Source organism: Abramis brama (genome assembly GCF_963993115.1).
Source record: "Abramis brama genome assembly, chromosome: 23".
NCBI classification, from domain to species: domain Eukaryota; kingdom Metazoa; phylum Chordata; class Actinopteri; order Cypriniformes; family Leuciscidae; genus Abramis; species Abramis brama.
This window is the reverse complement of record NC_139985.1, coordinates 30,359,509-30,374,411: the sequence shown is the minus strand read 5'-3', so window position 1 is coordinate 30,374,411 and position 14,903 is coordinate 30,359,509. Positions and strand designations below refer to the sequence as shown.

The 14,903-nt window shown below is 42.1% G+C and overlaps 1 protein-coding gene across 1 annotated transcript in view; it reads right to left on the bottom strand.

The window, feature by feature from the left end:
• Nucleotides 1-372: 372 nt before the first annotated feature.
• Nucleotides 373-14,903, bottom strand: part of LOC311074336 (phosphatidate cytidylyltransferase, mitochondrial-like) — a 58,201-nt gene continuing 43,670 nt past the window's right edge. Inside the window, exon 4 of the mRNA XM_084100862.1 lies at nucleotides 373-741. Within this exon, the coding sequence (XP_083956988.1) occupies nucleotides 461-741 (281 nt within the window). The 3' untranslated portion in view covers nucleotides 373-460. The remainder of the gene's footprint in view (nucleotides 742-14,903) is intronic.

The following is a 14,903-nucleotide window of genomic DNA, read 5'->3' as shown; positions in this document are numbered from 1 at the left end:
TATATTGTAAAAAGCACTTTATAAAAGAAGGAGACTTGACTTGACTTAGGGATGAGCGAGTGAATCTGCCTGATATCAGAGGAATAATGATGCGTTCAAGTCATGTCGTAAATATCATATTTACGAGTTAAGCTCACATGAACACCGCCACAATATCGTAAATATGAGTGGGAAGCTCAGGCTTTTCTCTAAGCCCCGATCTTTATAAGTTGGGGCGTGTCAGTGAGAAACATGGAGGAATACCGCAATACTGAAAGGTATTTAGCTGTGATATTGTCAGGCTTTTCTTTTTACAGTACAGCGCAGTAAGCTAATCACCTGCACAGAATATGATAGCATTATAATATAACAGTATAATATGTAATGATAAAGTTTACAGTGGCTTCATAAATTAATTAAAAACATAAAACAGCAAAACACACCGTGATGCACATCTTTGTTCTTCCTTTTCTTTTCAAGTTTAAGAACCTTGCTGTATTTGTGTAATTAATAAAGAGAAAGTACACCGCCATCTTACTCTGACAAACGTGACTTGAACGCTGCCGTCGTAATCACGACTTCCCACCTCGTACGTAAGCAGAGGAGTGTGTCTCACCTCGAGCCGGCCCTGCTGAGGCTTGTACACCACCTGAGGACACTCCTGCAGGATCCTGCTGTTTAACCTGCGGAAGTCATGCATGTTGTCCTTCACGATGTTGGAGACCTTGGCTTTATCCTCGCCGATCACCATCCTCCAATCCCCTACAGCCACACAATCAAACACACACTTACAGACATCAACATGCTTCCACATTTGATTACATTAAGAATCGCAAAAGATTTGTTGTATTACAAGTTTTCTGAAAAGCTATGTTAAAAAATATTCAAATTAGGTATTGTTTAATTAAATATGCTTTGATCTGCATCCATTTTCAAAACAGAAATCGCCTCGGTTACGACTGTAACCTCGGTTCCCTGAAGAGGGAACGAGCGTTGCGTCGAGAATGACGCTATGGGGAACGCTTTGCGTGATGACGTCTTGAAGCACATGTAAAATCAGTCCAATGGTGTGGCGGAACGTCAGAGGCGGGTGACGTCACGTACCAGGAAGCTATAAAAGCCGGCCCGAAACAGAAAACGAAAGCTTCGTAAAAGTCTGAAGTCGAGCTGACAGGCATGAAGGAGATATGGCAAGGCGACGCAACGCTCGTTCCCTCTTCAGGGAACCGAGGTTACAGTCGTAACCGAGGCGTTCCCTTTCAAGGGAACTCCCGTTGCGTCGAGAATGACGCTATGGGGAACGTCTATACCAACGCCTCCATAGCTACGAATGTCTGACCTGTGTGTAATCTAGAGAGCAGCACTAGGAAGATAAAACATGAGACCCTGGAGCAGAGTCTAGATCCAGAGAGTAAAACCTGACGAAAGTGTGCGGTGAGGACCAGCCTGCCGCATCACAGACGTCCTGTAAAGAAACTCCTGAAATAAGGGCCTTAGAGGCCGCCATACTCCTCGTCGAGTGCGACCGGACAGCCAAAGGAGAAGGCTGCCCAGCCGCCTCATAGGCAAGTGAGATAGCCTCGACCACCCACTTACTCATCCTTTGCTTAGACACCGGGCCTCCTTTGTTAGGGGACCCAAAGCACACAAATAATTGATCACTTTTTCGCCACAGGGCAGCTCTGTGGACATATGCGTCTAACGCCCGCACAGGGCAAAGCAAATTATTAGCCTCCTGGTCCGCATTCTGAAAGGGAGGAGGACAGAAGGCCTGCAGAACAATAGGTCTGGCCACATTAGTGGGGACCTTGGGGATATAGCCCGGTCTCGGATGAAGAAATGCTTTGATCATACCCGGAGCAAACTCCAAGCATGACGGAGCAACCGACAACGCTTGGAGATCCCCTATTCTCTTGAGAGAGGAAATGGCAAGAAGGAAAAGAGCTTTCAGCGTTAAAAACTTCTCAGGAACCTCCTCAATAGGCTCAAAGGGGGCCAGGGACAAGCCTTGTAGCGCAATGGACAAGTCCCAAGGTGGCACCCTAGAGCGAACTGCAGGCCTCAGCCTCCAAGTGCCACGAAGGAAACGAGATACCAAAGGGTCTTTCCCCACAGACATTCCACCCAAAGGAATGTGGTAAGCACCTATGGCCGCCACATAAACCTTTAAAGTGGACGGGGTTAGACCTGCTGTGAACCGGTCCTGCAGGAACTCCAGCACTGTACCAATTGGGCAGTTAACTGGGTCCAACCGACGGTCACTACACCAAGAAGTGAAGACTCTCCACTTCAGGGCATAAAGTTTCCTCGTGGAGGGAGCTCTGGATTGTAGAATGGTCTCAACAACCTCAGTTGAGAGACCTGACTCTATGAGCTGGGCCCCCTCAGAGGCCAAGCCCACAGGTTCCACAGTTCTGGGCGGGGGTGAAATATTGAGCCCCCTGCCTGGGACAGAAGGTCTCTCCTGACGGGTAACTCCAGAGGATGCCCGTCGAGGAGGGAGACCAGATCGGGAAACCATACTCGGCCCGGCCAACGCGGGGCTATAAGAAGCAGGCAAACCCGGTCCCTGCGAACTCTCTCCAGAACTCCCGGGAGCAGAGCAACTGGGGGAAAGGCGTACAGACGTAGCCTCGGCCACGTCTGAACCATAGCATCCAGTCCCAGAGGAGCTGGATGCGTGAGGGAGAACCAAAGTGGACAGTGAGACGTCTCTCGAGACGCAAACAGATCCACTTGTGCTTGGCCGAACTCCCTCCATATCAGCTCCACCACCTCGGGGTGGAGCCTCCATTCCCCGGGCCTCGGCCCCTGCCTCGACAGAGTGTCTGCTCCTATATTCTGGACCCCGGGGATGTAAGCTGCCCTGAGTGACAGTAACTTCCCCTGGGACCACAAGAGGATATGGCGTGCCAAGTTGGATAACGGGCGCGAGCGCAAACCCCCTTGGTGGTTGATATAGGCGACTACCGACGTGTTGTCCGTGTGTACTAACACATGGTGTCCCCTGAGATCTGTGATAAAGCTCCTCAGAGCCCGGAAGACAGCTAACATCTCTAGGCGATTGATATGCCAGGAACGATGATGGTCTTCCCACAGACCTTGAGATGAGCGACCCTCCAGGATCGCTCCCCAACCCGTGAGGGAAGCATCCGTCGTTAGCAGTTTGCGACGACAAGGAGCTCCCAACACTGGGCCCTGGGACAGGAACCAAGGTTTCTTCCACATAACCAGGGCACGTAAGCATCGCCGCGTGACCCTGATTGTGCGAAATGGGTTGCCCCTCGGGGAAAACCCCCTGGTCCTGAGCCACCACTGCAGGGGCCTCATGTGCAGCAGTCCAAAAGGTATCACGTTGGAAGCTGCTGCCATGAGACCCAACAGTCTCTGGAACTGTTTGACAGTGAGTAGCTGGCCTAGCTTTACACTTTTCACAGCTGCAAGGATGGACTCTATACGTGGCGGTGACAGGCGCGCCTGCATCGACACTGAGTCCCAAACCACGCCTAAAAAAGTGGTCCTCTGGAGAGGAGAAAGCACACTCTTCTTGGCGTTCAGCCGTAACCCCAGCTCTTTCATGTGGGCGAGAACAACATCTCGATGTTGAACCGCCAACTGATGCGACTGAGCTAAAATCAACCAATCGTCGATGTAGTTCATGATGCGAATACCCTGGAGGCGCAGCGGCGCCAGAGCTGCATCCATGCATTTGGTGAAAGTGCGGGGTGATAAAGCTAGGCCGAATGGAAGAACACGATATTGGTATGCTTTGCCCCCGAAAGCAAACCTCAGGAACTTCCAATGACACGGACGGCTGCCATAGACCGCCCGATTGATTTAGCGGTCTCCTTGGTGGCCCTGAGAGACAGATCCGTGGCTCTGCGTAGTTCAGCCACTGTGTCTGGACCAATACCCCCGCCCTCCTCTAAATCCCCCAATAATTCAGCCTGATAGGCCTGCATGATAGACATCGTATGCAGACACGCTGCAGCTTGACCAGCGGCTGCATATGATTTATGAACCAGCGATGAAGTAAATTTTACTGGTTTAGAGGGAAGAGAGGGAGCCTTCAAGGAAGATGCCGTCGCTGGAGAGAGATAGCTCGCGAGCGTCTCTTCCACCTTCGGCATCTCCCCATAACCATGCTCTTTATAATTGTGAATGGAAGAGTAGTGAGAGGTTTGTGTTGTGTAAACTCTGTAAGACATAGGTTTCCCCCACGATCTCGACACCTCGGTGTGGAGATCGGGGAAAAACGGAAGGCTTTTTCTCTGAGGCTGTGCACGAGATGGCAGGAAGCGTTCGTCGAGTTTACTTTTCGAGCGAACGTCCTGCCTATCCTCTGGCCACTCAATAGATAATCTGTGAACTGCTCTCGTGACAACATCGAGCAATTCCTCAAAAGCATGAGACTGAGGTGGCGAATCCTCAGACTCAGCTTCAACACTAACAACGTCCAACTCCTCAGAGCTGGACAATTGCAGTATTGGTGCCTCCATCGGGGGGGAAGAAACCGCAGCGCGTGCTTCCACACCCTGATGAGAGGCACTGGATCTATCAGAAGGTTGCTGAGATAAGGCAGAGCCCGTCTCAACATCCACTGATAGATCCATTTGCGAACCCCAGGTCTGAGATCGACGCTGTGCCTCGGCAGCAGCGGGACCAGAGCCCTGGGGAACGTGATCGGGATTGAACCGTGCCAACCGGGATCGGAGCGTACGCAATGGAAGCGCACAGCAATGCACACAGTCACCACCCTCGAGTGCTGACTGGGCATGCTCCTCTCCCAAACAAACAACACAAAGAGTGTGTGTGTCACCTCCCGTTAAATAACGCGGGCAGGGATGGACACACACTCTAAACTGCTGCTTGCTCGCCATACTGAATATATATATATATAGACAGACAACACCAAATAACAAGGACAGATTCAACACAGAGCGCGACTGAAGACTCAGAAAGCTTTCGTTTTCTGTTTCGGGCCGGCTTTTATAGCTTCCTGGTACGTGACGTCACCCGCCTCTGACGTTCCGCCACACCATTGGACTGATTTTACATGTGCTTCAAGACGTCATCACGCAAAGCGTTCCCCATAGCGTCATTCTCGACGCAACGGGAGTTCCCTTGAAAGGGAACTGAGCATTGGATAAAGCCAGGATCAAAATTCTTGTTTTATTTTAATGACGTATTAATCCTCTGGAGCTGCTCGTGTTTCTTTGCTGTTGTTGTTTATCAATTAAATGAATGTATTATATTTTAGTTTGACAATGTTTCTTTGTTTACTTAATATTTTGTATTTTAGGGGATTTTATGGTAGTAAATTATATTTATTCAGTACTTATAATGCATTTATTCAATTTTTGAGCATAGACTTAAAGGTAGTGTAGGTAGGATTGTTATAAAAAACTTTTTTCCAAATTTGTTTAAACTTTTTATATATATCAATGCATAATTAAAATGTAAGTACTCTGATAAAAAGAGTATAAAAATCGAGTGACTCTAGACCGTTTAATCTGTATTAAACACAGCTCATTATTTCCATTCGGGACGAAACAAAGGATTGGCTTAGGCGACTGTCACTCTCTCGCAACCATGGCAACCACCCTTTTGCCACACAGGATCTGCCCATATGCGCGCGCACCCGTTTGATTTGAGGAATTCAAGAGGCACGGAACCTAGGAATAGCAAAACAATGGCAGAGAAAAGCAATCAAAAATTTACATTACCGGCATATGCAGTTAGCGAAGGCAAACAAGGCAAAAAAGGAAGACAGTACTAGAAAAGGTAATGAACAAAAAGTCTTTGAATAAAACGCGTGTCATATCCTCGGACCCTAGTTGCACGGCCTCTTGCACGACCTCCTCTGCTTCGCCCTCGACCCCGGACCTGTCCTCGAGCTGACGATGCGGTACTTGTCTCTGGAGTGTAGTCCTCATCAGAGTCAACAATGCTTTCATCATGGAAACTCTTACATGCAGAACACCATATATGTTATGAATCTTACACGAAATTCATCTTCATCACAGTGTAACTGATGGTAATGGAAAAACGTGTATCATGCAACCTGTTTTTAGCTTTGCCTTATAGATATAACTAGCTCGTTAGCGAATCAAAAAATATATATTTTAAACTTTACCAATATCAATATGCTAGCTTGATAGTGAGTACTAAAATACATCTTATTTGTTTATTTTCATAATGATAAAGTTAGATTTTTTTTTATTACATGTGTTTCTGACATGATGTCACTACATGCACTGCGCTCCTTCCTCTCCGCTCGTCTCAGGTAAATAATGCGTCTTCAGCTCAGCGGTCGAAGTCGCGCGTTCATGTGTTTTGGGGGCGTGGCTTTGGAAGGAGCCCAGAAGGGAGGGGGTGGAGTGAATGGAAATAATGAGCTGTCTTTAAAACAGTCGTGAGAGGTCTACAGACACTCGATTTTTATACTTTCTTTTTCAGAGTACTTACATTTTAATTATGTTTTGATATATAAATAAAGTTGAAACAAATTTGGAAAAGAAGTTTTTTATAAAAATCCTACCTACAATACCTTTAAACGGTCATAAATCTTGAATGCTTTGTAGTTTCAAAGTTCTTCTTTTTAAAGATGACACTTGGCAGATTATTGCTGAAGTGAAGAAACGTTTAACCTTCTGGTGCAGTTCAGTAATTTTTTACCAAAATATTTTACACTTTGGCACTTGCTGTGTGAACACACACACAAAAAAATAAAATCATGGACATGTAGCCGAACACACGCTTACTGAAAGATAATTTTTTAAGATATCAAACTTAAATTTGGAACACATCTTGTTTATTATTTATTTATTTATTTTCTCACAGTTTGAGAGTAAAACTTGGTATGAAACTTTTTGATTAGGAGACTTTAGCATCTGCCATGTGAGGGCGCATAAGTCGGGAGCTCCGCAAACCATCTTTTAAATTTCGTTTTATAGTTTGATACAGCGTTATATTATACTTTTTTTTTTTTTTTTACATCTCGTGTATTTGACGTTTACTTTACTTCTAACAATACTGTTGTAATCTTAGTCGTATGAGTTCCAACGATGTCTTCTAAAACGCAACGACAAAAGAAGGCCGATTCGGCTGGTGCCGGCGGCTCGCCTTTGGAAACGGCTGAACTTTCCACCCCTGAGGGTGTTGCGATTATGGGTGCCATTAACAGGCTTGAAAGTGGAATTCACGCCAAATTTGACGCGCACGCCGCTGAAATTCGAGGCGAAATTTCCCTGATACGAGAAGAAATGCATAACACATTTTCATCTTTCAAAGAAGACCTCAAAACCCAGAGTGAGCGCTTAACAAGCCTGGAGACCGAAACCTACGAAGTTCGTGGCAGATGCCTTGGTGGAGATATTTGATCTTTCTGAACCTCCACTCCTTGCTCGCGCGCATCGTACACTTGCACCAAAACCTGCGGAGGGTAGCCGTCCGCGAGCCTTCGTTATTTGCTTCCATCGATACGACATCAAGGAAGATATTTGGCGAAAAGCGAGCCGTGGTGGGCAGCTTAAGTTCAGAGACAAAACTGTGTTCATCTTCCCGGACTTTCCGCCTGAGATTGCCAAGAAGCGGGCCGCATACTATGAGGTTAAACGTCTACTGAGGTCCATGCCAGATGTTAAGTACGGTCTAAAGCAGGGGTCGGCAACCTAAGGCACGCGTGCCAACACTGGCACGCTGAGGGTTAATCGCTGGCACGCAAGCAAATGCGAGAGAAGTGTATTTCATTCAAAATAGTCTGCACACAGATCTACATTTTGATGTAATAATTCCTCATAGTAAAAAAAGCTTATTTTATTAAGTTAGGTGCACCGATTGATTCGCTGGTGACCGGAATTGGCCGATTTTCACGTGATCGGCCATGACCGGCGACCGGCCGGTCAGTCTGACATATGCCGATTTTATGCCAGTCAAATGCACTCGGGCTCCCCATGATTAACATCGCGCAATATCAGCATCACACGTGCACACGGAACGCACATGTAGGAAACCTCGTGAATTATGGCCGTTTCACGCATATTTTCTTCGGCGTGCATGTTAATCAATGAGTGCATTCACATACAGGAGCGTCGCGTGAGCAGCAGTGAAGCGCGGGTTTTGCCGCCGAGTCTATTTTGTCTGCGCTGCTCACGCTCAATTAAAGTGAATTCACACTTTTGATGGACAAAATAAATATGATTTCAAACAAAAGTGCCCAAAATGCACAGAATGCACATGTCTAGTGTGTTTTAACAAGAACTGGATTAGGTTATGTCAGAAAAGAAAATGAAGACTCAAAAATATTTATATAAAATTTACCCATTTAAACTTGTTTTTATTATTTAGTTTGGGTAAAAGGATATGGTATTTTATAAAAATATATATATATAGAAAATAAATATTTGTGTGTGCTAAAGTGGTTAGAAAAAATTAAATCGGAATGGCTAAAATCGGTATCGCAGGTCAAACTCAATGAAAAATCGGAAATCGGAATCGGCCTAGAAAATTGTAATTGGTGCATCTTTGGTTAGGAGTTATAAATACTATTAAATTGTCTATCTAAATCTAAAACAAATTTCAAGATAAATATTTAAATTTCTGTAGGCCTACTATTTCTTATGAAAATGTAAAATGTTTGTGTATTTATTTGAGTGTGTGTGTATATATATATATATATATATGCTATGTGTGTGTTGTGGCACAGTGATGAACTCGGAAACTTAAAAATGGCACTTTATGACAAAAAGGTTCCCGACCCCTGGTCTAAAGGGTCTTACCGGCTTCAGAATCACAAAAAACGGCACTGAACATATGTTTGATACTCCAGCCGCGGCACTGGCTTTTGTGAAGCAACACCTATTACCTGCTTGAACATCTATGAACGTGCTGAAGCTTATAATGTCTCATTTTCTCTGGGTCAGAGACTATTGAAAGCACTTTATTTAGATGTGTGGTCTAATATGTTAGGATTTATTCTTTGATCATAATTATCATTTATATAATTATATAGGATTATAATTTTTTATTTTATTTGTATCAGAATACATTCGCTGTATTTGTTATTTGTTTGCGGAGATGCGTCCGAGGTAAGAATCACAATATCTCGCACGCACATTGGGGTTTTTCCTCAGGGTAGCGTACGCTCCAGTTGGGGGAGTGTTAGCTTAGGTCAAGGGCGCGGGGTGGGGGGTGGAAGTGAGGGCGAGGGCGAGGGGCGGGTCTTTGCGCTAGGGTTCTTGAAGTGTGTTAATATGTTCTCGTTTCTTTGTTCATCTCATAACCACAAGACTGGGCCATTGCTCTTTTGTATTGTTTCATACTTTTCTGTACTTGCTGATCCTTGTATAATTATTTGGGTTTTACAAGTATCTTTTTGGTCTCCTATTTTTTCTTTTTTTCTTTTTTAAATGATGGGTGGTAGAGCTAATGAAGATGGTTCGGTGAGATGGGTTAGCTGGAACTGTAAAGGTTTGAATAATCCAGTCACACGCAATAAGGTTCTGATTCATCTTAGGAAACTGAAAGCCAATTTTGTGTTTCTTCAAGAAACTCACCTCTGTTCTTCTGATCATTTTAGTTTGAAAAAGGACTGGGTGGGTCAAGTCTATCATTCACATTTTCAGTTCAAGTCCAGGGGCTGTGGCATTCTAGTACATAAATCCACTCCGTTTGCCGTATCACAAGTAATTGCAGATCATAAGGGCAGATATGTCATTGTAACAGGAACATTGTTTTCAACCCCCCTAATTCTTGCTAATGTCTATGCCCCAAATTATGATGATGTTTCCTTTATTATCTCTTTTTTATCATGTATACCTGACCTTCACTCTCATTCATTAGTCTTGGGTGGAGATTTTAACTGTGTGATGTGTCCACGACTTGATAGGTCCTCGAAAAAAGTTATATCTCTTTCAAAATGTGCAGCAATTATTCAATCTTTTCTGCATAGCTATGGTATTCGTGATCCATTTCGCTTTTTAAATCCTTCCGCAAAGAAATATTCATTTTTTTCGCAAGTACATCATTCCTATTCACGAATTGATTATTTTTTTCTAGATAACAAACTTCTTCCATATCTGCAGAATTGTTCATATGAAAGCATAGTAATATCTGATCATGCACCAGCTGTTCTGGAACTTAGCTTTCCAAAAGCACCCCCAAAGCATCATCAATGGTCCTTTAACCCTGGTCTATTAAGGGATAAAGAATTTGTAAAATTTATCTCTTCAAATATATATTCTTTTCTTGAACTCAATAGTACTCAGGGTATGGCTTATTCTACTATTTGGGAGACCTTAAAATGTTATCTGCGTGGTTGCATAATTTCATATTCTTCTTATAAAAATAGAGAGCGAAAAAGGCAACTAGACGAATTATCTAGTTCTATAACAGCTATTGATGTTCAGTACTCACTGAACCCATCTCCCAACCTTTATAAAGAGCGTCAGATTTTGCAGACAAAATACGATCTTTTATCAACGGAAGAGGCTGAGAATTTGTTTTTATGAGCTCAACATAGGGTCTATGAGTTTGGTGATAAGACGGGTAAACTGTTAGCTTACCAAATTCGTAAATCGCAAACGTCACGCTTGATACCCCAACTTAAGTTATCTTCAGGAATTACTACCACTGACTATAAAGAAATAAACTCTCAATTTAAACAATACTATGGAAAATTGTACACCTCGGAATCTCCTCAAGATATATCTTTAATGAAAACTTTCTTAGAAAAATTAGATTTCCCCACTGTAGAAAAGACTTTGTGTGATTTTTTGGATGAAGATATTCAAATTGAAGAAATAGCTGATGCGATTGCTTCCTTGAAAACAGGCAAGGCCCCGGGTCCTGACGGTTTCCCGTCTGATTTTTATAAAGTATTTTCTAAATTACTATGCCCTGTGTTGCTTTTGGTTTTTTTAGAGTCTTCAAAATTCTAAGCTGCCCCCAACCTTCTATCAAGCGACTATTTCATTAATTCTTAAGAAAGATAAACCCCCCCTAGACTGTGGTTCTTATCGCCCCATATCGCTTTTAAATTGTGATTACAAGATACTAGCTAAAGTATTATCCTTACGGCTTGAAAAAACTTTACATGGGGTCATTTCACCTGATCAAACTGGTTTTGTTCGGGACAGACATTCTTTTTTTTAATATTAGACGTCTTTTTAATGTTTTGTATTCACCTCATTCCAACAATGCTGAAGTTGTGGTCTCACTAGATGCTGAAAAAGCATTTGACCGCATTGAGTGGGGCTATCTCATAAATGTTTTGGAGAGGTTTGGATTTGGTTTAAAATTCATTTCTTGGATAAAGCTCCTTTATGCTACCCCTAAAGCATCTGTACGCTCAAACAATATTATTTCGGATCCTTTTCCACTGTGTCGGGGCACAAGGCAGGGTTGTCCCCTTTCCCCTCTTCTATTTGCTTTTGCTATTGAGCCCTTGGCAATTGCATTACGCGCTGACTCAGAGGTGCAAGGCATTTTTCGTGCTGGTCTAGAACAGAAGGTTTCTTTATATGCTGACGATCTTATTTTATTTTTATCCAATCCCCTAGTCTCAATTCCTCGAGTTCTTTTAATATTGGACTCGTTTAGTACTTTTTCAGGTTATAAATTAAATTTTTCCAAGAGTGAATTATTCCCAGTAAATTCTGCTGCATTAAGTCTCTCATATTCAAATTTCCAATTCAGAGTTGTTAATAATCAATTTAAATACTTGGGTGTCCAAGTGACTCGTAAACATAAAACATGTAGATCAGGAGCGCTTCCCGGATTCACTTATCTTGGTAGAGGTGCTCTTTGGAAGAGGTAGAGTAGATTTTAAACAAAAGAAAAACTCCAAGGCACTCTCCTGGAATATTAAAAATGCCTTTATTTTATGGCATAGTCAAAAAAGACTTTTAAAATGACTCCAACGCGTTTCAGCACACTGGCCTTCGTCAGGGAATCAAACAGCTGTAAAGGGTTACAAGTGTCTTTATAGTGGAAAAACCCCAATGATCAACTCCTCCCACTAGAAACAAAACTACAAAAACTACAAACATGGATGTCTGATACAACATGTCACCATAATAGCATTTAGAAAAAAAACAAAAAAAACACAATACACATTGGTGAAAGTAAATAATGTCAAATCTACAAAAGGCTTTACAGAAAAAACGTTAAATCTAGCTCATCATTTAAACCCGGATATTTAGTGGCCTGTAATTTAAAAATCCAGAAAGCCTCCCTTTGATTGAGTTGGCGCTGTCTATCACCTTTTCTTATCGAAATGGGGATATGATCAATTCCATAGGCTTGTAAAGTTGATGGGTTACTATTATGCTGCAGAAAATGCTTGGCCATAGGATAGTTGAGATTACTCATACGAATAGCATATTTGTGTTCTGCCAATCTATCCTGAAAGCGTCTTTTTGTTCTACCAATGTAAAAGACTTTACATTCTGTGCATTCCAACTTGTAAATAACAAATGTGGTTTTGCAGTTTATAAAATGATTGATAGTGTACTCTTTCTGAGAGATACAGTCTTTAAAGGTTTTGGTCTGGACAACATTAGTACAGTGATTACAGTGATGACATTTATAGGACCCCTTTGGTTTAGTTTTCAACCAAGTTTGTTGGTCATTTGGTTGAAGATGACTATGGACTAATTTGTCTTGTAAAGTTGGACATCTCCTGAAACTGATTAAAGGTGGTTCCTTGAAAATCTCCCTTAGTGTTGTATCACTCTGAATGATACTCCAATTGTTCTTAACTATCTGTTTAATTCTTTCTGCCTCTGTGCTATATGCTGTCGCAAAAACCACTCTGTCATTTTTCAGTGTGGGACCACTTCTTTTTTGTAATAGAGTTGGTCTGTCCCGACTTCTAGCTTTTGTATAAGCTGTCTGAATGATATCGTTTTTGTATCCCCTTGCCTGGAAACGTGCCGCCATGTCCTCTGATCTAGTTTTAAAGTCATTTTCCTGGTCACAAATCCGTCGCACTCGTTGGAACTGTCCTAATGGAATATTCTCTTTTAGCCTCTTAGGGTGGAAACTTTTTGCATGGAGGATTGTATTTCTGTCTGTTGGTTTTCTATATAAAGATGTATGTAAGGTACCTTGATTGTCTTTATAAATAAAAAGATCTAAGAAGTTTATGCTTTCTTTACTGTAGCAAAGATCCAGTTTAATATTTGAATTCGTATTGTTCAGAAATCTGTGAAAAGCTTGTAGTTCAATTTCAGATCCCGACCAAACTAGACAGATATCATCAATATATCTTCCCCACCAAACAATGTGGCTTAAGAAATGGTTCCTATCATTACTGAACACAAAATCTTCTTCCCATTTACCTAGATAAAGGCCAGCATACGAGGGGCTATAACAAGCCCCCATAGCACAACCTTTAATCTGTTTGAACAGTTTATCTTGAAATAAGAAAATATTATTGGTTAAAGACCATCGCGTCAAGACAAGTAGAAAATCATTAGGAGGCATTTCAGACTCCGGTCGAGCATTCATAAAAAATCTTAGTGCTGACAAACCCTGTTCATGATCAATGGTTGTATATAGTGACTCAACATCCATAGTGGCTAGAATTATATCTCTATCAATATTTTTCAGTTCCTCAATCTTATTCAAAACATCTGTAGTATCCTGTAAATATGCAGGTAGTGAGGACAAAAGAGGTTTGATAAAATAATCCACATATTTAGATATTGGCTCAATAAGACTCTCATTGCCTGATATAACAGGTCTACCTGGAGGGTTCTCCACAGATTTATGTATTTTAGGAAGCATATAGAATGACGCCATACGTGGATTATCATTAAATAGAAACTCACTTTCATTGTTTGTAATCCAACCCTTTTCCTTGGCCTCCCTAAGTATCTCTTTTAAATCTTCTTTAAGAGACTCAGTTGGATTATGTGTTAGAGGTTGGTAAAATTCAATATTACAGAGCTGACGATGAGCTTCTTTGATATACATATCTTTGCTCCAAACCACAATAGCGCCACCCTTATCTGCTTTTTTAATGACAATAGCATCATCTTTTAACAGTGTTTCTAAAGCAGTCTTTTCTTTGTGAGACAGGTTACTGTGAGCTGGTGTTCTTTTATTTTTATTTTTAAACAAATTCTCAATATCAAAATTCACCTTCTTCTCAAATGTATTTAAAGCTGCATTTTGAAACAATGGACAAAAAGTAGATCTGGGTTTGAAAAGAGTTTTAGAAGCAAGAGAATCAGTCTGACCTGTGTCCGAGGAACTTGCCAAGGAAGTAGGACTTCTATTATACCATGCCTTCAGATGTAGATTTCTGTAGAATCTGAACAAGTCAATTTTAGTCTTAAATTCATTCGCTGAGCAGGTAGGGGCAAAGGATAATCCTTTGATGCTGTCTTCTAGTAAGGGTTTCCCCGAGATGTTGATCACAGCACTTGTCTCGTTCGACTCCTTGTGTATCTGGGCTCTTGATTTCTTTCGGCCCCTTCGTGTCTTCCGCTTTCTATTCTTTGTCTTGATCCATGTCCCCTTTCCTTCCCTCTTTTGGTGTGGTAGGGTGATCTTCCTTGTTGTCCTAAAAAATCCCGCTCATCTTGTATGGCATTCCGTTCAGCAAAATCCTCCTCTTCACTACTTGTAAAACTGAAAGAAACAGACTTAGGTCTTCTTGAAGATGAATGATTTCCCTTGGTTGTTCTAGATTTATCCACATTCCAGTAATATACTTTGCCTTCTTTGTAGTCAGCTTCATCTCTTTGGAACTTTCTAATCTTGGTTTGCTTCAAACTTTGTGTGAATGTTTTAAGGTCAGTACTCAGTTTCTCTTCATATCTTGTTTTACTTGCTTGGTCTGGGAGTTCATCAATTGTTTTTCTCACCTCCAAGATATCTTTCTGTATTTCCTGCTTATCTTTATTAGCTTCTTC